This window comes from Zeus faber, assembly GCF_960531495.2.
Source record: "Zeus faber genome assembly, chromosome: 2".
Classification (NCBI taxonomy): domain Eukaryota; kingdom Metazoa; phylum Chordata; class Actinopteri; order Zeiformes; family Zeidae; genus Zeus; species Zeus faber.
The window spans coordinates 20345857-20373401 of NC_137189.1; the positions used below are offsets into that span (position 1 = coordinate 20345857).

Sequence of the window (27545 nt, forward strand, 5' to 3'; positions counted from 1 at the left end):
GACTTGAAAAAACCTATCCTTTAATAGACAGTTGTAGCTGTTGCTGAGGAAGTGCGCCAATCACACGTCGCATTAAATTGAAGAATGCTTGTGGTGACTGGCTGCGAGCAAAACCATACAAGTAGTCTTTTTGTGCATTGCACTGCTGCCTCACAGCAAGAAGGTCCTGGGTTCGATTCTCGCCTGGGGCGCTGTTGCCACTGTGCTCCGGGCAGGTTATCTCCCAAATGGGAGCCTTTCTGTTTGGAGTTTGCATGTTCTCCCCGTGCTCACATGGGGTTTCCTCCACCTAACGTCAGTAAGGACCCCCACCAAAAACATGCGCACGTCATCGTCTGACCAGCGGTGAACATTTGTCACCAGGTCCCCGGGCGTGTCCACGAATGCTGCCCACTGCTCCTGGCTGCGCCCCCGGAGGAAGGACAAGCCAAGGATGGGTTAAATGCAGAGGCCTCATTTCACCGGCCACCATCCAAAAGCATGTGCGTGTGTGTGTGTGCGTGCATGTGTTGTAGTGTGGTGTGCTGTGTGACAATTAAAGATTCTTCTTCTTCTCAATCTATGTATAGAATCCTTTCTCAAGCTCATATCTCAATTAATTTGTGAGATGCTGCCGAATACCCAGCCCCATGAATGGATAGAAATGGACTCCATTACACATAAGCACGGTCATGCACGCTTTCCTTCTCCACACACACGGCGATTGCTGCACATGGAAGGCAGACTCCGGCGGTACAGATGACATTTGACACTGTGACCTGAGCGGAGCGCTTCCCTTGAAGCTCCCCGGGAGGAGCGGGTGCTAATGGGGTGGTGCGGGTGATGAATAGCTGTGAGACAGCGAGGGGGGGCAAATGTGCCTCGGGGGGCTCTTGACAGGCGGCGCTGCTACAAGAGTCTCCGCCGGCCACTTTAATGAGCTTTTGTGGTTTGGACCTCAGGGGCCAATAGGAAAACTAAAGATGACAGATGAAAGTTAATGGAATCCATCAGCACCTTTTTTGGTACCGAGGGGCCTCGTCATGGGACTGCGCACGCACGCACGCGCACGCACACACACACACACACACACACACACACACACACACACACACACACACACACACACACACACACACACACACACACACACACACACACACACACACACACACACACACACACACACACACACACACACACACACACACCTGGTAGATTGATCATGGCCCGATGAGGTTTTAACTGATCTGTAAATGCCTACACAAGATTTCTTCCATGGCAACGATGACCGCTAAGCCGTCACAGCCTGAATCCACCTCAGTTCCAAGACACCGCAGACGAGAACAAAAAATAAAAAAATAAAAACAACACCGAGAATAATTCAGACTCTCAGTCCTGCTTTTTGACAGGATTGTGCAGGATTGAGGCCGGAGAGACTGCAGCTCAACACGGCGGCTGCGAGGAAGCTTTGCCCTTTAAGTCTGCTTCTACAAAATTCTGTAAGGCGCCGAGGAGGAAGGAAGGAAGAGAGAGGGAGAACAAAAGAGGCGGAGAGATGACAGAAATGAAAAGTGGAGATAGAATCAAGAGAAGAGAGAATGAGAGAGAAAGTTGGTAACAGAGCAGCGAGTGGTTGGGGATCATGACATTTTCGGGGGCCAATTATCATCAACTGATGTTTGCCGTTTGCTGAAATTTAACTCTAAATGTGAGGAGTAGTTGATGGGGATTGTGTGTTTGTGTGTGTGTGTGTGTTTGGAGGGGTCCTCCATGTAAGGGAGAAGCTCTGTGCCAATAACAACACAGCAGTCGGCACCTGCGCTACATACCAGGCCTGTGTGTGTGAGTCTGTGTGTGTGTTTGGGCAAGCTGGGAGAAAGACATGGCGAGAGAGAGAGACGGCGAGAGAAACAGAGAGTGAAAGAGAAAGAGAGAGATCATTCTGGGGAAGATAAGCATAAACACGGTGCCTTCAGGTTATGACCCCCGGCGTCCGGAGCGCTTCAAAGATAAAAATAAACAGAGTGGAGCAGTCTTGAATGCCCTTTTCTTCAAAACCCTCAATAACAAATATATCCATCTCCTCTGATAAAGTAGGTTATAAGCGATGTAGGGTGTGAGGTTTGTTGTTTGTATGGATTCTGTCGCTCTGCTCGATAACAGGCGGGGGAATGAGTCACTGTCGCAAGCTGTTCTCCTACCATGCCGGCAATGACGTGCTCAAAGAAAAACATGTGAAAAGTGGTAATAAACGGCGTGATGCCTGGGGAAACCAGGTGGAAGGTGAGGGGAAATATGGAGTTAAGTGGGATGTTTGGAAGACAAAAAAAATAATAAAAATAAAAATAAAAACATGTTACACGTACAATGCAACATACCCCTGTCCATCCGTTTTCGGGAGCACAGGGAGTGACGGACGGAGCAGAAGAGTGCACTCATTCACGTGTGCACACAAAGATGTTGTATGCGGACGTATGCACTAGGCCAGTTGCGATAACTTATTTTGTTGTACGATATATTGTCCCAGAAATAATTGAGATAAGCAATATTGTCATTTTAAGACCATTTTTTGTCACTGATATAACGAAATAATAGCATAATTATGCACACCCTTTCAAATAGAAATGCACTTTTAATGATTAAGAATATTCAGACATTGTAATGAATTTAGAAATACATTTACGTCAGATTTTTTCAAACCTTAATACAGATTTGTAGATTGTAGTATTCTTTTGTTCAAAGCCATTTCCAAATATATATTTCTATAAGTTTCCATAAGGTTATAGATATAAAAAACAGATTGATGTGACGAGCAGCCGAAAGCAGCAAGTCGTTTTCATCGTAAATTCCCACGTGACTTGAACGCAGCATACAGTGGCAGAGAGTCCATCGTTGATTCTAGCGTAGATAAAACACAGCCAAAACTCCAAAAGATAAGAAGGAGATTTTGGAGTTTTGGAGGATTCTTCTGTCGCTGATGTACTGTTTAGCTTTTGTTGCGTTGTTACTTGGAGTTGCGGTGTCACTACCCGGCACTGTAAAAAAAAGCGTTTTTTTTCCCGGCGCTGTGTAAACAAACACGCATGTAAACACAATGGACAATAATCAAGGTCAGAAAAATTATGTTATTATTATGTCATGTATGTCATGTAAATATCATACGATAAGTCGAGATAGTAATTATCACGACAGGCCTAGTATGCACGCAACAGTGAGGAAGCAGGTGGAGGATTGGAGGATTTGGATGTGGTGGCGCGAGTCTTATTTCTCATGCCAAGAATCCCAAAATAAGTACAATTGCCTTTTTATTTATATTCTACTTATATATTTCCTCACTCGCGCTTGCTTGGTGCCCATCACTGTTCCTTGGTGAGAGGGAGATGCTTTTCACACGCATGTTACATGAACGCCCACGGGCAACTTAGTTGGAGTGGCATAAAGCATGCGTTCTCCGTGATCCCGCATAAAGGTTCATCATTTCTCCAAAGAAAACAAATACAGAGTGTTTTTATTGTCCATGTTTTCTTGTAACTGAATGAAACCAAAAAAGCACCATGTGCAACCGTGCGTAAAGGGAACACTTCCCGTGATGCACTCTCTTACCCCCAACAACCCCCCCCCCAACAATGGCGATAATATTGTGTATCTCGATATATGGGCGGGACTGCATCGCAATATAAAATTTTGCCCAAGCCTAATGGGGTCTCCAGCAAAATGATTCACGGTCAAAGTCATCATTATTATTTCATTTCCAGGACCATGAGAGAATGTACACTAATGATTATTTGGATCATGGTTTCACTGTTATCTCCCTAACTATAGTATAGACAGATATGGAAGTTTGGATTAAATCATATCCAACAATAGGATAAAAATCTTATCAAATGGAGGGACCTCAATCTGGAAAAAGGTTAAAAATCATTGTACGTACACTCCTGGTTTAAAGTCACCCACCAATACTGTAATTGTGGAGCATGTTTGATCTGAAGGGTCAGCATAGCAGCATGGTGGTTCCCTCTGGTGGAAGTGGGGGGACGGGACAGTGCAGGGGCACGAATATTCCCCCCGCGGTAGGCAGAATGCTGGTTTTGACATCCGCCGCCTCGGGGCTACTCTGCCTCGGGGCTTAGGGTCACAGCGGGGGAGGCCGGGGTGTTAAAATCCTCTGAAATGCCTGGCTGTGAAGATCTCCCCCTGCCCATCTGTCAGCAGCGGCGCTTGATGACTACGGAGTGAAGGGTGAGGATGAGGAGCCGGGGGGAGGATGGGTGTGAGGAAAGGCGAGGCGAGCGCCTTGGCGCAAAATAGAACTTTAATTAGCCGCCATGAAAAGTCTAAAAAGTGCAGATCACGTTGTTTCACTGATAGCTGCCGCAGGACAATGACCGTGAGAGGTGATGGGTGTTTACCGGCAGAGGGAAAGGGGGTGGAATTGTATGTGCCTGTGACATGGCTTATGTTTGTGTACTTGGGGGCTTGTTTGTGTGTGTGTGTTTGTGTGTGTGTGTTGGGCGGATTAAGCTATAAAGATTGAAGGGGATGGTGTTTCCCCCCGGCCTGGTAAATATGTTTTCGGTTCTTTGTTGCCCTGCTCCTAAATCCATGTTGTTTTGGTTATTAAATTTAGGACGCAGTGACGGAGGGTGTTTTCGTGCTGTTTTTTTGGCATTTCCTCCTCGGCTATTCCTGGGGATTTTTAAGCCAAGCTGTCATTATTAGAGTGCAGTACTCGTACAGAATGGTGAAGCTTAGTGCAGGGCACCGAAGGAAGGATGAGAGGACGGCCACCACTGGAGAGTGGTTTAGTTAAAAAGGCCTTCATTTGCATGTCCATGAATTTATGCTTGTATGTTATGCATTAATGTGTGTGTTGAGTGACAAGTTATTTTCCAAGATACACACACTCCAGTAGTGTGCTGGCTCAGGGCTTCCCTTAGAGCAAGAAACTCTTCTTGACAGGAAGAGGTATTCCCACAGGCTGCCATTTTAAATTCAAAATAACATCCTGAAAACTCACCCCCCACCCCGATACACTGAACCATACTTCAACTGCGTGGGTCCAAAACAATTACAGCACGACATCCGTATTACATAATCGCCTCATCGTGATCTACTCAAATAATCACGATTAGGCAATTATGTAATACATCCATCAATCATGTGTTTCCATCAAAATGTTATGGGCATTTTGTGCTAATGTGAGGAATGTAGAATTTTTCTTTGTGAGGTGGTTATGCTATTACACTATTCTAGTGACAAAAAAAAACCAAACAGAAAACTATTTGATTGTTAATCGGTATTTGTCAATTAATCGCCAACCAGTCCTAAATGGCAGTGCACGGTAGGGGCGTCCATGACCCGAAACCTATGACATGTTACACTGTATAAAGTGACATGACTTGATATTCTGTCCTGGGAATGTGCAAAACGCAACCACCTTTCACAAGCCGCTTGATTCTTCAGAAAGTCCTACTGGCCTACTACGCAGTGCACATGTGTGTGTGTGTGTTATGTCCACATAGATAATTGGTGGTTTAAGACACCATTGAATAGGGGTGGGCAGAATTGACAAAATCACATACCATGTTTTCACAATAAACAAAATCCCAGACATTATCTAGTCTCATATCATGATATCAATCTAATAAAGATATACAGTATCTCCCAAATAAATAACAGCAGATTGACACACTGTGGTGCTAATATCAGAGAGAAGATCCGATGCCATGCGTTCAGGTTCGTGCTCGTCTTGAACGTTCCTCATCTCGCCCCTTCTGCGGAGCGCTCAGCGTCGTGTGCATACAGGCACAGTGAGAGATATGTGAGATATTTTTGATGTGGTTTGACATGCAGTTACACGTTTAAAACAGCAAATGTCAACGCAATTACAGTGTGAAGGTGCAGACCACATCCCGTCTGAGAAAAAGACAGCCGTCCTGTTTCGCTTGTTGGCGAAACTTGCTGAAAGAGTCAGAACGAGGAGACGTATCTTGGTGAGACACGTAGAGGAAGGAAAACCAAAACATCAAGTTGATTTTGTCAGCGTACTATGGACATACTGTTCCATCTGTGGGGGCCTCTGAGTAGTTTTGGAGGAGGGTCCTGACTGTGGTGTGTGTATGTGTGTGTGTTTGTGTGTGGGTGGGGGGGGGGGTGTAGAAAAGCACAGGGAGACAGTCTAGTCAGCATACCAGTGTGTATCTGTGAGTGTGTGTATGTCCCCACAGCGAAACAAACAAAATGAGACACACTATCTATGTTTTGTATGTGTGGCTCCGCAACACCCACATACATACACACACACCCCAAGAGAAAGCGAGAGCACCATTCTACCTTGCACAGTCCTTCCGGCAGCTGCACTCTCCAACATTATGCATACACCCTGGGTGTAAGAGGAACCCCCCCTCCCCCGCTGAAATGTATTTAACACAAGGCCACGTGTGCTGTCATTACACCCTATTGTTCCTTCCCTCTAAGGGGGGGGGGGGTGCACAGTGGCAGCGTACCTCAGAAATAGAACAACAGACAACTTTGCATAAGAAGGGTTAAATATGTATGAGGGTCCAGAGGGGGTAAGGGGTGGAGGGGCAGTGTGTGTTGCTATTGTGTGACCCCCGCCACCCCCGACACAAACTGTCCATTGGGAACAGATGGGTGGACGTTAGGCAAAGGAGAACAGTGAACCCACCCCCCTGATCACGGGCTCTCTTTCTCATCCTCCCCAGGACAGCTGGAAGGCAGACATTCCTTCTTCTCAGCTTTCAGAGGAAAACAAAGACAGTGTGTGGGACTCCTCCTACACACACGTGTATGTGCTCGGGAGATATACAACACACACACACAGACACACACAGACACACAGACACACACACACACACACACACACACACACACACACACACACACACACACACACACACACACACACACACACACACACACACACACACACACACACACACACACACACACACACACACACACACACACACACACAGCATCTGTCAATGCAACTGTGCTGATCATATTCCAGCAAACTAAATCCTGCCTGCCAACAGAGGTGTGAGAGTTGCGTTTTAGACATTTGTTCCCCGGCTGAAGGTGAAAGTTGGGATGGGGGGGGGGGTTACGTGTTTTACAGCGCTGTAGTCTAACTCGGTCGACAACTAGTAAATTCAACCCTGAGCCTATGTTGTGCCTGGCTGCCGTGTAGAAAACCTCAGGGGAAAGTAAGCTGCTTTGTCCTTCCGCTGTTTGTCTGTTGTGGCCCGACAAATACAGTACGCACTGCTGGGAAACACATTCTTGAGGCTTTGCTTGAAGTACACATCAAGGGAAGGCACAACACCAAATAGAATACACTTTGGACAGGGAGTTGATATCAAATGATGCTGCTCATCCTGATGCTGATCTTGGACTAGAAGCTCATACGCTACACAGCTAATCAGAAAAATAAAAATAAAAGTAAAACTGTAACAAGGAGAAAGAAATGACTGCTCTGTAGCTAGCAGGTCAACACCCTAGAGTATGTGGCTTTTAATGGTGTGGTGATTGTTACAGCCTGGTTCTCGGGGTGTCAAGAGCCCGAGTGGACTTTGACGTGGCAAGCCACTGATGAGGCAATGGGGAACCCCCTTCTAAACAGGCAGTGGAAAGATTTGCGAGTCAGCCATGTTCCCAGAGTGGGTTTGGTTTACTTTGCTGAACATAACACATGGAAGCCTCTACACAAAAAAAGAGGGTCAAAACTGCTCTCAATCTGCTTATCGCCAAACGGTAAGCCTACTTAACGCTGTTGTGGTCACAGACAATAATTGTGTACTTATTTAGAACTAGACTTGGCTGTCGTGGTCCAGATAGTTTAATTTTCGACAACATAACAAACCCATCTCTAGATGGCGGTATAAAATCGAAAAATAAATATTACTGCGAACACCCATACGGAAGAGGATCTGTTTGTGCTTGATCGATAGAGCAACGGAGAAAGGCGTGTAAAATGAAGGGGCATTGAAAAAGTACAGGAAAAAATGAATAAAAGATTTCTAAAAACAGTAAACCTGCAATATATTCCCATTATAAATCATTCATAAACCTAGCTGTGTCTGGCAGCGCTGGATGAGGGAACTTCCACCAAGCACAGTGAAAATGTAGAATATCCACATTTACACACAAAAAAGCTCTTAACACTCAGTACATTTACGTGCACACACTTACCAGAATAAGGTTTATAATCACACAAGGATGACATTTCATCATCCAGGTCTTTCAATCGGAATAAGATCCAGGGTTTATTTAGATCCAATGTCACAAACAGGGCGTTTACATGACATTCAAAATATAGTTACGAGAAATAAAACAGGAAATCTTTAGTCTGCATGTAAAGGTACTGATTGACGCCTCTAACACCACTGACAAAACTTGTCCATACGCGATAGCTATACTGACAAGCAGCACCACAGTACCAACACACTGCCTCTCACACTTGCCTCATGCATGTAACCATACTGACGGACGAATGCACATGATTGTCTCGTTTAAAAAAAAAATGACTTTCCGGCGCAGCCTGCTGGGAGGTCCTGGCCATTTCGCTTCCATCTGCTGGACAGAGCTCTGTGTCATTGTTATATAATCTGCAGAGGGCATTAGAGTAGAGCTTTGCCAACTAACCATCCCATAAACATCTTAACATTGTATCTAATGGACTGGCCACACTATTGGGGATGACAGTGGAGGAGAAACCCAATTAAAACACTGGAAATAACGACAACTAGATTGATGTGCCGCTTGCTAAATTGCACGGCTGTGTTAGGCTTAGGGCACAGACTAATTACTAACATTCGGAGTTGAAACTGGGTTGGCTATTGCTGGCCAGCACAGGCTGGTGCAGTGAGGACAAATAGAACTCTGATAACTCCTAAGGGAAGCTCTGTCGTGGACCCTGTGCTCAATGTATCCAAAACCATAGCATATTGTCCCCCTAACCTCCCCATCACACAACATTTAACGTTCCCTTCGAACTTCTAGATCCCATAAAAATGACACCGGTAATGTATTTGTTCCAATGTCTGTGATTGTGGGCGATAAACAGTCTCTAAAATGCTGTTGCAAAATCCTCCCCCTCCTTGGACAACAAGCAACACATGGCAGGCAGGATAGCACATGCATACCCCTGCCAGACAACCCTCCTACCCAGCACCCCCAGCCAGTCTGTCAGGTCAGGCATTACATCCTGTGTATGGCTGCCTGTGCGCTTTAGATGTTAGCACTTTGGTTAACTTCATTTCCAGGCAGTAGATGCCTTCATTGACTTAGCTTAGCGCTCTCAGCGAGATCTAAGTCAATAAGATAATGGCCTCTGTGTGTGCATCTGTGTGTGTGTGTGTGTGTGTGTGTGTGTGTGTGTGTGTGTGTGTGTGTGTGTGTGTGTGTGTGTGTGTGTGTGTGTGTGTACACACTGTGTGGCCTGATATGTGTAAGTTGACAATCTTGTTCTGGCTGGATGTGCCTATTGAATGGTGTGATGAAAATTCAGCCCACACAAGTTTTTCTGTGTCTTGACGAGCGCACCAGCAAAAGGGAAGAACAAAGTGTCCGAAAGAGAAGCGAAAAAGACAAGTTGACAGTGAGAGTAGGAGGAAGCCTGAGATAAAAAAAAAAAAAGCCCAAAACATGAGGAGTGAAAGAAGTGGAGAATGAAAAAAATGAAACTGCGGAAGGCTGCAAATACAAGTTGAGAGAAAACGAAAGACAGATAGTGAGACAGAGAGGAGACAGTAGCGACTGGGGGATATATTTAGCAGCTCATTAGTCAGGCTCGTCCTGTACTCAGTAGGACGGTCCCTCAAACAAGGTTCTTCTGAAATCATTAGGACCGCCCGCTGCTTTCACACAACCATTCACTTCACTGAAGAACTATTCACAAACTGCCGCAAAAGTTCTCCTCCGACCCGCTCTTTCAATCACACCCAATCCAACATAATAGTATACCCAATACCCAATCTACCCCAACACATTGCTTCTTTTTTGCTGCGCAAAAGGTTTCAATACAAACTAGACTACGCCTGCTTCTCACCCTGGAGCATGAGTGCTACGGGTGCTACTAAAGCCACTGCTCACTGCTCTGACATTCATTAACCTTTACCGCACAGCACCTGTCATCAGTGGAAAGGCCCCCGCTAATACTGCTAGAAACATTAGAGGGAAGCCAGTCTGACTCAATTACACGCGCAAACACACATTACAAACACACATTACCCAGTTTATCCAAATTAAATAAATACAAAAAGAAAGAAATAAAATAAAGTTAATAATCAAATGATTTAGAGGAGAGTGACAGCTGGTCTGTAAGAAGCAGCTGCTGTTGGCTGGCCCATAGAGAACGGGGGCTGTGCGGAAGGCCGTGAGGCGTAGTTTGCGACGAAGACTGCCGGTCTTTGGGCGAGGAGTTTTGGAGCTCTCCTCTGGGAAGCAATGGGCTGGAGTGGCCCCTCTCTCAAGCAATAAACACACAGGTAATGGAGAGAGAGAAAGAGAGAGAGAGAACGCCGTCCAATTCTAAATGCTTCTGAGAGAGTCTAGATGGCAAACGGATTGAAAAAAAAAGATGGAGAAAAAAAGTATGAAGGGCACATCAAAAAAAAAAAAAAGAAGGGCATTGTGCTTGGTGGACACACACATGCTGACACACAGGGGCGAGGAGTGGTGGGGGGGTGGGTGTGGAGGTCTTAATTGCTGTTGGTGATCGAGTGGAGCTGCAGCTTGCTGTGGTTTGGCCTGTGGCATCCAGCAGCCCCCTGAAAGCCCTCTTTGTTCTCATATTTCAAAAAGAGGCCAGCGGCAAGCGTATTGCCTTACTTCTTGTGCCGGCGTGCAAGCCGTCTTCTCTAACAGGTCTTTGGGGGACTGGCTGGAACAGTAAATTGCACAGGAACCATCGTTTCCCTGACTCAGGCTGTGCTGCACTGCGCCCGGCTATCTAGAGAAACTTTCTGTGAGGGCTGGGGACCATCTGCGAACGGGCAGAACCACACAGCAACAGCTTTCGCAGACTGTAGCCATTTGAAGATGCCAGAAGTAGTTTGGACCACCACCCCTCACCCCCCACACCTCCTGTGGTCACAGCAATGACACAATGCTAGCCGCGAGAACCCAGTCTGTTATTACAGAGAAGGGACGTTATTGAGGCGTATTCTTCCGCCGACTAAACTTCTTGGGAAAATTGTCCCCACACCCTCTGGTTAGTCATCCACATCATGAGGGTTGCGAAACAAAGGCAGCAGTTGGTGCAGCAGCAATCTGATTCATTTTGAGCCCGAAGACTGCATTAAAACAGAGCCAAGAATGGCCGACAATTGATCCTGAAATCAAAAAGTAAGCTGAGGAAAACAGGAAGGCAGCGCTGTGTTTAAACCTCCTTCTGCTGTTTCTCCAACAACCCCCTTTCCCCCTCTCTGAGCCTGAGGGAAGCCATTTCCCATTCTCCTACAAAAACATACAGAAACGTCACTCCCAAACGGGTCACACCACAAGCTCGAGCGTGAGACTTCTGAACCCGCGCCGGCATTTTCCTGTACAGCTTTTCCTCACTTTCAGAGAGCATGGGCTCCAGTGAGCAGTTCTTCATCACTAAGACTCCACCTCAGTGACTCACCGCCAGGGTTTGCGTGCCTGGCTTTGTCTTATTATTATGGTAGTTAAGAAGGTGCAACTTTACGTGGGATGATATCGTGAATAAGTGCTTTGTGTCACAAGTTAAGGTGAGTTTTGACATTTTTCACCATTAGGCTTCTTACACTGGAACACCAGAAATAAAAGCCTCAATGGTGATTTTATCAGTCGTAAGTAGCCCTTTAATGTTTTCAACTGAGCCTTTCTGGGATTTTACCAAACAGACCCCCAACAATGCTTATATTGAATGAAAAGTAAATGTTTGGGGAAAGGTGTGCTGATAAAGGCTCAGGTAACTGTTTACAATGAACTCTGCTCAAGATATATAAAAATTTGGTTTCGCTTTAATTTTCAATTTAAAAGCAGCAGAGCACACAGACAACACCTTAAGAGAAACGGCAGGGCTTATTTCTGGGACAGAAACAAAAAATGATGTGACCTTTCCACATAGGACATGAATCAACCAATCAGAGCGGTCCAAGCCACTTAGACCGCACAGCAGTGGGTATGAGCTTTAACCTTTGGCGTCTGAAAAACCCTTTCTTCCAATTTCCTGCGGTAAAAGTAAATGCTAAAATAAAATGAAATTTAAAAAACTGAAAAAAATACCAGCCCCTCTGTCGCTCCTCTGTATCTGGTGTGCAATGCCTTTGTCCTCGTATGCAAATAACATAATTTGCTTGCACGCGTGGGTCTGGAATAAGCCTGTCAGCGGTGATGAAATTTCATATTCATGGAAATTTCCGAGAACAATCTCAATTTCCAGCACATGTCCAGGGATCGCCAACTTGAATTATGTATGGGGGTGGCCATGACACACAAGAGCAAGAGCGGAGACTAGCGAGAGTCAAAGAGAAGTGGGGGGGAATAAGAACGAGGGCTTTTGGCCACTGGACAGAAAAATCAATAGTGTCCCGGGAAGATTATGACTGCAGGGGAAAAAATGGGGCGTTGTAAAATAAGCAGCAGATCCCTCATCCCAACGGCAATCTGTCACCTTGAAGCTGTGTTCAAGTAGGCTATACAGTGAAAACAGGGAAAAGTCAGATACCAGAAATGGGAGGTGGAGGAGGGTACATGACAAGAAACTTCCCTATCAGGAAGTATCATGTTGAGCTGATGCTGTAAGCCTCTTATTGCTTGCTTTTGGTTTTTAGTGGTAGTTTGAACAATTTGGGCTTTGAAAACGTAGGCCCGTTGAAATTCTAGGATGATTTTATGGATCATATGAGTCAAGGGCTCAAAACGTAAATATGCAGAAATTTGGAAAATCCTATCTGTACGGGAAGGATGACACCAATGCCAGCATGGTTCACCGTGCTGGGGTTAGACAAACCCTTCCATTAATGGGTTGTCTGTGTTTCTACTGGGAAAAGGAGAGGTCAAAGATGGACAACTGGACGATGTCCGGTTGAAATCACTCCTAAATGCAGTGTGTCCACTCACCTACCTAAACATAGACGCTACGCTTGCACTAAGGCGAGTAAGAGGAGTGTGTGTCCTGAAATGGGTGGCCATGTGCTATGTGTGTGTGTATGTGAGACAAAGGGAACGTGAGCATGAAAGGAGTCCCTGGCGGCTTTACGGGTGTCATATGAGTTATGTAAAACTGCTAGAGATTGTCGTTGCATATTTCCATCCGATCTCTCACCCATCCATCCATTATTTTTTTCGTTCTCTGCCTCTCCATTTGATGCTTTTTCACACCCTAACATCACATACAGGCAAAGGATATTATTTGCTTAAGAATAGACTGATGTTATGTAAAAAAAAAGGGTAATAAATTAAAGCTCTAAGGTAATGCTTGGTCTCACTCGCACACACACACACACACACACACACACACACACACACACACACACACACACACACACACACACACACACACACACACACACACATAAACCCACACACACACACACACACACACACACCTGGCAGTATTCGCAAGCTGGCTGTGTGAGGATTGAATGATTGTATACAGTATGTGTGTGTTGGAGGGGTCATTCAGAAAGTACACGCCAACCGGGTCGTCCCCCTTTTGTCCCCACCTGCTGGATCTGAGGCTGCCAAGGACTTGAGCTGACTACTAGCTAAGTTAAGAGCTCTTCAGAAAAGGCGGCAAATGTCACGGTACATTTAAAACAAAAGTCATGACGGCAACATGACCACAGACGCCACACAGTAGGGCTGAACGATTTTGAAACGATTTTAGGTTCCTTAACTTCTGTATTACTCACGAAACACAAGCAATAAATCATACTATAGTATGACTAACACTACATTGGATGCAGTCAACATATAAACTGCTCTTTCCTGTTGGCCAGGCCAGACGTGTTATGATGAAATTAGATGAATTGATATGAATAATATATCTTTATAACTACTGAATTGGAAAAAGAAAAACCTTGAATTGCAGTAGAATACTGACTGACTGATTTAACTTCAAGCCTTGTAATTGTTCAAATCTGAAAATTAACATTTGAAAAATAAGCAGTGTTTCAGCAGAAATGTACAATTTCTTTATAAAAATGCGTCGCGCATAGGTCCACATACATCCTCTTTGTATTGCAAGTGAAAGAGCTTTGTCCGAGTGCAGCACCATGCGCTCAGGGACAGCTTTATGCTCATTAAATTTTAAAAAAGATAAAAAAAAAAAAAGATTATGTACGGTTTCATTCCATACACACTTGTTTTGTTCCACTAGGGGATGTAAAATAAAAACACTGCTGCTCCGAATTGGATCGCGGGCACCCCATCGCTGCTAGCACATCGTCAGTACTGTCGGAGAGGGACACGCAAACTGGGCCCCGATTTGGCGTGTAAATAGACAGGAATATCCGTGTATCATTTGATCATTTCATATCCGATTTAGAATCCAAAATCAAAATCAGAAGTTATAGACTTTTTACCCGCATGCGAGACTGTGAAATGTTGTCGGTGGGGACCGCAGCGGAGTACCCCCACACTCCCCGTGTGGCCCCGAACCGCTCAAGCGCCGTGCGCACGGGCGCTGCCAGTGCTGACATGGATACTCCATGCTGCTTCTACTGTTTTTTCCCCCAATCGCACTGGAACCATGACACACCCCTTTTCCAGTGTGTTCATGACATTGAACGTGAACCAGAAAAATAAAAGAGAAAGGTATACTCGTTCACTGGCAATGGGAACAGCATCAGTTGCCTATTTTAAGCGGGTCTTCCCGCTAAGGTTGGGCAATATGTCAAAGTTTTACTACCGGTGACCAAAGTTTCCGTGAGAAAAAATTGGTGTCAGTCAACGTGTCCTGGAAGATTTCAACTTCCCGGACAAACGGGAAAGATTCCGGTCAAATATTATCTGTGTTTAGTGAGCTTAAAAACAATTGATAAGCGGGCTATATAGAGAATGACATCATCAAGGCATGTAGATGATAATATTTTTTATTGAATTGAAGATTCAAAATAAAGTTAGTTCTATATCGACAAACGTGATTGGTCAGAGGTGAACGGTCAGCTTTAGATCGTCCAAACTGATTGGCTTTCCATTGCATTTCCAACTTGCCGAGCAATGAAATGAACGGATCCACTGAATTTTTTGGTGAAATGATCCATCCAGCACTAATTCAAATTGTGCTTGGAGGGAATTATTTTCACTGGACATTATGACCAGAGATTTAAAATTTTCCTGGTCAAAAATGGTAATTACTGGACAACGGAAACGCTGCTGGCGACCAACAACCGGCGATTGTCGCTATATTAGCTGGAGGGGAGGGCATGGCGCGGCCTCTCCATGTATCCCTGTCTCCCTCTTCCTCTGCAATCCAATATAGGATTATTTAGGTTTTAAACCAGACGCAACCAGCACGTCAAAGGATGTAAAAGGAGTCATTTGCCGTCTTTGCAAATGCGGCCTGGGACGGAGCACCAGGTCTCACCAGACGCTGTGCGGAAATTCGGTTAAAACAATTGTTCTATTAGGCATTTTAAATGGATAGCAAATTAAAAAAATAAAATAAAAGGATCAAATTGTGTGATTATAATTATAGTAATTATTATTATAATTATGTAATTAGTGCGGGTCGGGGCGTGCTCTGCACCGTTGTTCCTCCAATATCTGAACTGAACTGAACTGAACCAAAAAAAGAGAGGAAGCCCGTATCAGAATGACCTGGAAACAGGGTTTACGGTGATTTATTTCTTCTTTTGGTGGAATTCTCCAGGCAGGGAGAAAAGCACTGGCCCCGGGCACCGTTAAAGTGGTGACGTGGAATACCAGTTCCTATTCACGCATGATTTGAATTGCGCTTTAGAGGTCATTAAATTGGCAAAATAAAAGGACAAAAGTCGCCCCCCCCAAAAAAGTCGCTTTTAAAAAACAACCGACGATGGCCAATCGCCGGTTGCCAATATAATCGTCCAATCGCCCAAGCCTATTACCCTTGTTTAAAAACACATGCTATACACGTTAATTTTGGTGTAAATATTATGGCTGCCCCCTGAAAGTCGACTGAGATTCTTCACGTCGAGCAGTGTTTTTATTTGTCAGTCAATGTGCATTACAATAACAGGATAAAACAGATAGAAGTAAATATTATCATATCATCATGAATATATTTTTATATGTGTGAATCGAACACGGCTTTCCGTGCACCCCAATCACTGTGCCCCATTCCTTCAAATAAAACAAGTAAAAACAATGTGGGGACGGGGCATGGAGGAACGGGGCACGACTCGTAGACTCGTTAAGATTCTTTTCTGCGCAAAATGCATGGAGAGGGGGTGATCGGGGAGAATGTCACAGAGAAGCACGGTTTCGTTCCATACGCAATTGTTTCGATCCATAAGCGGACGTAAAATAAAATAACCTACATCTGGTGAGTCTGGTAAAGCACTTGTAAAAACATTAACAGAGACAAAGCCAATTTCATCTGACTGACCCGACGAGATGGTGGGTGGGGGATCCATCAATTGGATCGGTTAGTCAATCTGTGCAGCGTGTGTGTGTGTGTGTGTGTGTGTGTGTGTGTGTGTGTGTGTGTGTGTGTGTGTGTGTGTGTGTGTGTGTGTGTGTGTGTGTGTATCCTACCTGATGCGTGACTGTGGGGCAGCAGGGTAAGGAGGAAGAGGAGGAGCGAGGAGAAGGAGGAGGACAGGGCTCTCGTCTCAAATGCTGCCATTCCATCGCACATCTTTTCCTTCCGGCGAGCCAGCGAGAGTCCTCTACGGGTTTTAACCTGGAGCAGGCACGCAGAGAGAGAGAGAGAGAGAGAGAGAGGGGTGGGGATTATTATCAACATTGAACGAGGATTACATAACCTACAGCCACTGAGAGATACACACAGGGAGGTCGCACAGTGAGAGAGAGAACAATTAACGAAAGAAAAACTGCATCAGAGCGAGGGCCGGAGATGATAAGATGCAGCATTTAAAGCTACAAGCGATTACTAGTTTGGGGGTAAAATATATTAGAATTGAACCGAAATGAACGCATCAAAACAACATGAAGTGTTTGCAGTTGATATCACACTCGCAGGAAAAACGCTGCTGAACAGGCAGTGGTGCAGCTTTACATGTTGTACGAGTCGAAGAATTACAACGGCAGCAGATACACTGGGTTCTGCTGCTGCAGCGATTACAGAATGAATTAAAAAGGTTGGCTGAAAGCCTGAAAGTCAAAAGGGAATATAACAAGTGCTTTTCCAAGACATGGACAGCCATCGGTGCCGCATATGAAACAGTGTTGAGAGCATTGATGCAGGGCTGGGCTATATTGACAAAATCATTTGATTATCTAGCGATATTATGCTAACAAAAATACCACACCACATCTAGTCTCATAAAACACTATTGATATTATACCAATATATTGCCCTGCCCTATGTTAAAAGGTATGGTTACATACACCAAGTGCCAATGCTGGTAGAACTCAGACAATTTATGTTGGAATTGTAGTTAAACTACAAAAACAGTTGCATCTTGAGCGTCCGAGTGACCACCGACCAAGTTCATCCTTAAACCACTCGTACACCTAGAGTGACGATGACACTCTTTCTTCCTCCCACACAAAGGCACCACTTTCTCATTCTCAGATTTTCTTGTGCTCTCTCCTTCCATCACACACATACACACACACACACACACACACACACACACACACACACACACACACACACACACACTGCAACAGCAGTGATGTCGCAGCTGGATTTCCCCTCAAAACACTCCACTCTGTCACAACATGCCACAAAATAAAGCAGCCCCATCACGCTCTGCTGTGGATGATGTAACAGGCCAACAGATCAACTCTGCACGAGGTGGAGGGAGATTTAAACAGATTAAAAAAATACTCTAGGTTTCCCTTCTTTTTCTACTAAACCGTGGCGGGTAATTACACCAACCAGGAGTAGATTTAGACAGATCTGAACATGTTTCATTAGGTATGAATGGTTTGTCCACCGTTCCTTTGTTGCCCGCGATTGTCCGCCCGCGATTGTCCGCCCGCGTTTGCTCACGGAGCAAAAGCATACAAACAGCCACTCCGACGCAGGCGTCCCACCTAAATAACACCGAGACACAAGCTGTTTCTTCCCCTCGACCTTCATATTACCAAACTGCTTGTAAAGTTGCTGTTACTAAAGCTACTGTTTCTTTTGAAGTAACTGGATACAGGGTTTCCCCCAGTGTATTACAAGCCTGGCAGCCCACCGGGCTTAAGTTGACCCCTGCCGGGCCGAAGCGCCGGCGTTTTTTTTAAATGTATTTTTAAGATATTTTTTAAAACTACAGTTACAGTGGGGCTGCTCGGTTGGAAACATAGATATAATCGTTACAGATGCCACTGTGAGGAATTTTTCCCACCGGCTCATAAACTCGTGTTACTGGTAACACTGGACATTTTACAAGATAAGATATTGGTTGATGATGCTCAATATCTGTAGACTCTGCACGTGTCTGCTGCGCAAAACTCCAGGTGACGCACCCAGTAGAAAAGCTCACTGGAGATTTGAAAATATGACTACGCAATGTATTTATTAAAAAAAAACAAAAAAAACTTGTCTTACAAAGATTCTGACAATGTATATTCTTGCAATGCTCTGTTTTCAACAACAAAATAAATGAAATTAAAATTAACAGTATCAAAGTTTTTGAACTCTACAAAAAACTTGAAAAAAAAGTCCTGATTGGTTACTGATTCGAAAGGTGGAGGTACACTTGAGAAGACGTTAGAATCACCGGAGAACATGTCCCAGAACACCGTCAACAGGATACTCAATAAGAACTCAGTAATAACTCTGCAGTGAACGAAGCATGAACTCGATAGTGAGAGGAGGTGGGAGTGGCTTTGCTTTACATAAAGATGAAAAAAAGAAAAAGAAAAAATATTGAAACTCAATGTAATTTATTGATAGTACCCATATTTCCTCAAATAGTGAGCGAGGCTTTTATTTACCTCCACTGCCGTCTGGGCGCCGTGCTCCTTAAAATATACATCTAAAATAAACTTTCATTATTTCTTTGTTCGGAGAAACGGGAGGCACATTGGATCAGATATGACTCACTCTCCAATCCACTGTCCTGATCGAAGGCCGAAAGTCCCTTGGTTTAAAATGTTAGTATCATACAAGTAGAAAATAACAAAAACAAATAGATCTCAAATAAAACACAGTAAAACCGGAACACAGCAACCGCATGGGATGCATGTTGTGCTCGGCGCAGCGCTGGAGGAAAAAAAACACACACACATACACACACACACACACTGATTTGGATTCAGCCTTGTTTACCGGTTTTTATTTGAGTACACATATACATATAAAACATGCTGCGAATGTTGCAGCTCCGGAAAAAAAACAAGCTTGTTGAACCGGGAAAAGGAAGATGAGCGACCCAGAGAGGGAGGTTAAAGTCCGTCCCCTGCCATGACACAACGGGATTTGGACCAATCACGACCCGGGGAGCTCTCAGAACAAGAAAAAGACAAAAGACAAAGTTTGCCAAGGGGGCTTGTGCTGGGAACGCTGCAAGAAACCAGATCACCTCGTCATTCTGTCCTTTTTAACCACATCTTTTTGATCAAAAATGTCTACTCCATTTTAAGTGTACCTCCACCTTTACAGCCTTGGAATGCTGGGCACATTTCAACAACAACAAAATGAATTAAAATAAATAATATCAACATTTTCACTCTACAAAATAACTTCAAAACGTCTAAAGATACTTGCCACTGGGCCTAACAACTTTTCTGTTGTAAACCTTGGGATATGATACAGCTAGAACAGAACTGGGAGCAGGGGAGCAGAGGAATCGATGGCTGACACCTGTACACCTTTTGGAGAGACAAAAAAAGAGAGAGAGATGGGAGGGAGATGAGTGAAAAAAACTACAGACAAAAAAAATCCAATGGCGTGCCATGTGCAAACACTCCTTAAAACCCCTCTATTTCTAAATGCTCTTTAATAACGACAAGCAAACTCACTTCTGGAGAAACACATCACCAGTAGACTTTGTCGCAGGGTGGCGAAAAAATCATTACATAAAGAGATCGAGGTGCATGTGGACTGGAATTTTCAAGCGAGAGAGAGAGAGAGAGATCCAGATGCATTAGTTGCAGTAGCGGAGGCTCGGTGGGAGACAGGCATGCAGGTAGGCAGCGTATCCTCAGGGGAGGTCAGAGGAGCCATTACAGTTGCACGAGGTTGCTGAGCTAGTGGCTACGGTAATGGCACGGCTGAGGTTTTAAGGGGCCACGAATATCATCGCAGGTCTGTTAGTATAAGCGTCGCCACTGCTACAAAGCACCCAGGTGTGCCAGGGTACAACACAACGCACACACGGCTGCATCCCATTCTGGTGCCCTGCCATCTATCTGTTGTCCCCAGCAGGGATGGCAGAGAGAGATACCTGCATGCGGCGTGAGGGCTGGCGGTGGTCCGTGATGCAGGGCGTTTTGGCAGGACAGTCTGGCCACTGCCATGTGCCGAAGGGCAGATAGTCAAAAACCCACAACCCCACAACCGATAGCAGTGCAACGCACAAGTGCCTTCTCAATGTCTGCACTGGCATGGTCACAGCCTTGCGAGTATACGCCCTCCATTAGCTCAGATGAGTTCCAGTCAGAGGAAGAACTTCTTAACAAGATAACAAAAAAGGTCAAAGACAGAACAGAGGAATGCATTGTGTCTTGGCTTGTGGGACAAAGGGGGACGTAAGCAATCGCTTGAAATCGTGTTATAATGCACGACTGACCTCCTGGGAGAGCAGAGGGCAGACTATTGAAAGCCTGCAACATTTGCATAGTTGAAACATAAGCAGAACTTGCTTTCACCCACAAGGGCAAAGGGGAGCCATTGGTGTTAAGGAGGAGGTACACTTAAAAAGAAGTAGACTTTTTTGACCAAAAAGAGGGCCTCAGAACAACATAAGAACAAATTGACGCAGTGATGTGGGTTCTTAGGGGGGATGGTAGCTCAGGCGGTAGAGCTGGTGGTCTAGTGATCTAAAGGTGGCTGGTTCGATCCCAGGCTCCTCCTGCTAGCATGCTGTAGTGTCCTTGAGCAAGACACTTAACCCCTACTTGCTCCTGATGGCTGCGTCCGTCGGTGATTGAACAATTGCAAGTCGCTTTGGATAAAAGCGTCTGCTAAATGACTAAATGTAAATGTAATGTAAATGTTATGTGTTCTCTGCGCCAGCCCCCATGGCAAACTTTTCATCTTTTTCTCGTTCTGAGAGCTCCCCTTTGCACGATTGGTCCAAATGCCATTGTGTCATGGCCGGGGACCGACTTCAACCTCCCTTTCTGGGTCATTCAATCTCCTCCTTTTCCCGGGTCAACAAGCTTGTTTTTCCCAGAGCCTCGACATTTGGAAAATGTGTTATATATACCGTATCTCCTCAAATAAAAACCGGTAAACGAGGCTGAATCTGAGTCGGTGTGTGTATTTTTTTTTTCCTCCTCCAGCGCTGCGCACCATGCATCCTGTGCTATTGTTCCGGTTGTACTGTGTTCTAATTTTGGGTCTATTGTTTTTGTTCGTTTCTACTTGTATGATACGAACATTTTGATTAAAGGGACTTTCTGCCTTAGATCAGGACAGTGGATTGCATAATTGAGAGATCTCTAGTCCACTGTGCGTCCCGTGACTTCGAACAAAGAAATAATGCAAGTTTATTTCAGATGTATTTCTTTTGAGGAGCACTGCATCTAGACGGCAGTTGAGGTAATTAAAAGTTCTGGTCACTATTTGAGGAAATATGGGTTCTGTCAATAAATGACATTGAGTTTTATTTCACTTTTTTTTTTCTTTTTCGTTTGGTCATCTTTATGTAAAGCAAAGCCACTCCCACCTCCTCTCACGATGTTTGTGCTTCTTTCACCACATAGCTGTTATTGAGTATCCTGCTGACGGTGTTCTGGGACATGTTCTCTGGTGGTTCTAACATCTTTTGTTCTCATGTCTTTTTAAGTGTACCTTCCGCTTTGAATCAGTAGCCAATCAGGACTTTTTTTCAAGTTTGTTTGTTGTGTGCAAAAACTTTGATATTATTTATTTTAATTTAATTTAATTTAATTTAATCTATTTTGTTGTTGAAAACAGCGCATTCCAAAGCTGCCTTCACACATGCACTCTGGATAATGTCTGAACCTGATTATCCGGACATTGTCCTGAGATGCCCTTTCACACATGTAGCAAAAAACTGGAGATTGTCCGTGTCAAATGCGTTTACACTACCTGGAAATAATCTGTTTGGTTTGGATGAGGGGCTGAGCCTGGATAGAGCGTGCAGGAGGAAGGATGTGACGCAAAGACGCTGCAGAGTTTTACAACACACCCAAGATGGCAGACGAGGCTACAGTCTTATCCGTAGGTGGGCTTTTATTTATGTTGATACATATCCACAATATAGATGAGTGGAAGGGAATATAAAGGAAAGCAGAGAGGAGTACGAAGCAGCTACGCTCCGTGCACAACCATCCGCAGGAAGGTACGGCACTTGATTGAGACGTCGTCAACACGCGACACACCCACTCACTCGCAGTGAATGATCCTGACAATCGCATGCTCTGTTCACACATACTGCTCAATCGGGCATTACGGAGAATTTGTACTAGGGTGCTAGCTGGGTAAAACCTGGGGAAATATCCAGATCAAATAATTTGGACATTTGCATTCACACATACAGCTCCTCCGAATAATGTCTGGATAATTTCAGGTTTACAGTGTATGTGTGGAAGCAGCTCAAGACCATACATACTCAGATTCTTTGTAAGACTCAGCTGGAGTAGTTGATTTATTAAAAATAATTACTTATTTATAACACATTACATAGTTGTATTTTCAAATCTCCAGTCAGCTTTTCTCACGGGTGCCGCACCCAGAGTTTTGTGCAGCAGACCTGCGCAGTAGAGTTCCATCTGAGTTCTTATTCAGTTCTTATTGAGATCTTATTGAGTATTCTGCTGACGGTGTTCTGGGAAATGTTTTCCGGTGGTTCTTATGTCTTTTGTTCTTGTGTCTTTTCAAGTGTCCCTCCACCATTAAAGTGCAAACTAAAACAGCCCAGTTCATCTGAATGATGTTTATTTTACTTCTCTGCTTGCTTATTTGCCAAGAACTCAACAAGATACATAATTATGCAAAATTTACCATCTCTATTCATTGTGTTGGAGGTGAATGGTAAAAGCAAGGAAATAATGTGTTTCCCCATTCAAATATGAAAAACAGTTACACTGACCTGCCAGGAGCCATTTTTAGCTTGTAATGAATCTGTTCTGCTTCCTGGAACGACATGACTTACAAATATTAGCCAGATCTTATGGGCCTGGGAATGTGATTGTGGTCTGGCAGCATTACTTTGGAAAACTTTTATCATGAAGCTTTGGTACGCCTTAATTCTTTCCATTTAGATCACTCTAGTCAGTGGTAAGCCATGTGTACAGTGGAGCATCACAATTCAAGCTTTGTTCAAAAACTCAAAATAATATGTGTTATTCCTCTTATTTTATACAAACTAAATAAAGCTCTCCGCAGTGAGGACAAAAGATAAGTGTGATGAAAGCGTATTTTGTTGCAGTGTTAAATTTGGCACCATAATGAATGCCATGTTGGGTATTGTGACCATTTACCAAACAAGGCAGTGACATTCTTTGTCACCAGGGCAGGAAGAAGCAAGACCAGCCATCCTACGGAACTTGATGTGCCAGTTGCAATCAATCAAGACATGCCTTCTAATAAAGCTGGCGATGTCCCCCTTCAGCACAGATACAACAGACCCTGCCAATCTATGTGGAAAACAACTCCTTGATAGAGGAACATTCTCAAACACCAGAAGATTACTGCTCTGAATTGGGCAAGTGTTTCACCCAGCACATCCCTCAATGAGATGTGCTGAAATTACACCCGGCTTTGTACTCAATTACATGTCAATTACAAACATTTCCTAGTGTATCCCCAGACACAAAAAAAACATTGCTATGCCATTGGTCAGGCCTTCTCTAGGCATTTTTTTGTTTATTCACCTCAGTTTTCCAGGGAGCAGGAGCGAGACAGTTAATGCTTTTCACATCAGTAATGTTTTTGCCGAAACATGTAGGCCGCGTAACGGCTGGATTCAATGGAAAGATAAGACGGTAGGAAGATATGATTTCTGAATCCTTTCGTTTTGGAAAAAAAGCTCCTCCACTTCAGACGCAGTTCAGCTAACCGGCTTGCTACTGCGGTTTCTCAGCTGCCCGGGGATCCTGAAATGCAAAGTGAGCCAAGGAGAGCAACGTCTGCCCAAGAAGGTCTCGGGAACAGACAGCACTCAGTGTGCCGGGGAAACGGCTGCGGACGGGGTTCGCCTCAAGTGGCGGAACCTGGCCGAGCGTGTGAAGGGCGGCCCTTAAGGAGGGGAGCTCGGCATGGCAGCGCAGAAAGGGCCCCTTTGTTGTTACCGAGTATTATGCTGTGCTAAACCCTGCAGGGCCTGGGCATCCCTGTGTAGTGCCATGCCTCAAAGAGACAGAGAGAGACAGAGAAGGACACAGAGGGAGAAGACAGAGCCAGTGACAGGACTTGAGGCAACACAAGTACTTTGTTCACTGTAGACAAAAAAATACTTTGGTTTCTGGGCAGGAATTGAAAAGAAGAAGCATCACAGAAGTTGTTCATTTCTCAAATGGGAAAACTGGACACTGTATAGTATATGGCAATGGCTCTCATGGCGGGGTCCTGGGACCCCCATGGATCCTTCTTAGAGTTTCCCAGTCAAATGATTAATAGTTAATCTTCAACTTTTATTCAATTTACATGGCGTCAACAGCATTAGAGAATGTACTATTTTGATCATAGTTTTGATCAAGTTTACTTTTATCTAGCTAACTGTTAAAAGCTATACAATTTTAGACTAAATCAAATTTAACAATCTAATAATGTTCTCAAATCCCAGACACTAATATATTATCAAATGTCATCGGTGGTCTAATGCGTATATTACATTGAGCGTCCTTGATATGAAAAAAAGGTTGAGATTCACTGTTATAAGGTATACATGATTTATTTGTTTATTAATGTGTGAACACATGAGAATACATTTAGAAAAAAAAGGAGGATAAGCATTCCAGTACAACACGTGACTGTAGCACTGCTCTACAAAGTCATTAAAAGAAAATGAATGTCAGGCTTGAATCCAGTTGTGTGGGAGGGAGCGGGGGTAATAAGGTAGAACAAAGTTCCTGGGAAGGTGTGACTGTCGCCTGATATGTTGCGGAACAGAAAATTACTTCTGGGTGTTTAAAGGTTGAAAAAAAAATCGAAACATAATCTTTAGGCGGAAAATGTTGTTTTAAACATGACAGATTATCCGAACATATTCCAGCGCTGTTAGTCTATGACAATACCTAGTTGTCCTTTGTATCCCGGGTGACTTTTGACTGAACAGTTCCTCATGGAACTTGAATAAAAACGCTGTCCAGTGCGTCATCCATCATATGCGGAAGAGCACAACAATATCAGCATATCAGAAAACAACATGTAGGGATAGGGGGGGAAAAATACACACCCAATAGACCTGCTCCAAACTTAAGTGCCTTACAGCAGCAGAGTCACACGCGTGGACACGTGCAAGTGTGCTGAGCTGCTTAGACAAAGCGTGCTATGGGCTCCCACACTGTACACAGTACACACGAGTCTGACAAAAACACACAAAACAAGGCAATCCAATGCTGTCGGCTCACTGCTGACGTGTGCAATAAACGTATATTATATTGTACTTACATTGTAAAAACACTGTAATAAGTTAAACTTAACCCGTCCGTTTGTATCTGTGTTCGTACTGTTGTATTATTCATCGTGTATGGAAATAGCCGATATATTCATATTTATACCGAGTCACTGCATTTTTTGTCTTTATGTGGTGTCACAGGAAATATTTCGTATAGTACGTATTGTCATTGGGATTACGCACACACACACACACACACACACACACACACACACACACACATATATAAATATAAATATATATATATATATATATATATATATATGTATTTATGTATTTATGTGTGTGCGTGTGTGTATGTTAATCACAATGACAATACGTACTATACAAAAGACGCGCTCTGACAACAGACACGTCAATTAACATACCGCAATTAACATAACCGTGATAATCATCGCCTTGGAAGTTCACCATCAAGAACGATTTGTTAAAAAAAAAAAAAAAAACCCGTGGTGAGCATTAAACGGAGCTCTGCGCAAAAAATAAAAACCGACGCCTTTATTGAGATTATTCCCAATTGAAAAATCTAAAAGTGTATGACACGCTGGCGTACACGGTGAGCATCGCCAGGGGGACAAAAAAGAAAGGCAATAAATGGTATTTGATGAATAAGAACGTCGATCGATAGCGCTAAACCGGCGTCAATTCCCGTTTTGAGTGGCTGCTGGATGGACACGCAGGAGATATCGTTTATATCGTGTATATTATGTGTGTATTATACACCGAGGAAGCCGGAGTGAGGAACAGGGAGAAGAAAGACAAGAGAAACTGACGGTTATAGTAGTGGCCTTGCGGAACACACACACACACACACACACACACACACACAAAAAGAAAGACCGGACTCACCAACGTAAAGGTTACCAGCGAGCCCTCCTCTTTCGCTCTCACGTTCGAGACATTAATATCCCCCTCTCTCGCGGCGGAGATATGTCACCGAATCTCGCGTTTGTTTGTTTGTTTGTTTGTTTGTTTTTTCTTGTTGTTTGTCTTCCGCTGCGGCCCTCCTCCGTCCGCTCCGGCTCCGCCGTCGTCCCTCTCGCTGCCGGAGAGCCAGGGCTTTATTTGGGAGAGAAGCGGAAACCCTCCGCCAGCTGCCTCGCTCTCGCGCACGGTCTCCCTGGTTACCATGTTCTAGGGGCGGGGCCGATAAAACAAACAAAAAAAAAACAAAAAAAAAAAACCCCCACCGAAAACAGGCGCAGTGCCAGCGCGGTGCACGGCGGGAGGTGTAGTCGCAGGGATAGCGAGAGGCAGCGGGAGCGACGACAGCAGAAGCCGAAACGAAGACAAGGAGACGGGTGTGACTGAATCCGATGGAAAGGGACAAACCGTGCTCGCACGGGTGTCAGCCTCAGCTAAGTCGCCAAGCGCCTGGCAATAATTTGTGATTCACACACTTCATCACCGAAAACAATAACTTACCCTGCGCCTAGAATCGGATTTGTATATTCTGTGTATAAGTTGGCAATGTTCAGAGATTTAATGTGAGAAATGACTTAATGCGATAAAAAACAAACGTGTAGCTATGTAAATTCAGTATAAAATATTATGAGAGAATAATATCCAAACATATGGTGGTCACATGTTTTTTGGTGTTGTGTTTTTTTTACCACATTATTATTATTATTATTATTATTATTATTATTA

General features: G+C 44.3%; 1 protein-coding gene across 1 annotated transcript in view; it reads right to left on the minus strand.

Annotated features, from left to right (window-relative positions):
• Positions 1-27010, minus strand: part of susd6 (sushi domain containing 6) — a 39077-nt gene extending 12067 nt beyond the window's left edge. Inside the window, exons 1-2 of the mRNA XM_080022238.1 lie at positions 26745-27010; positions 16717-16864 (exon numbers count right to left, since the gene is read on the minus strand). Coding sequence (XP_079878364.1) covers positions 16717-16819 — 103 coding nt within the window. The 5' untranslated portion in view covers positions 16820-16864; positions 26745-27010. The remainder of the gene's footprint in view (positions 1-16716; positions 16865-26744) is intronic.
• Between the last annotated feature and the right edge of the window lie 535 nt (positions 27011-27545).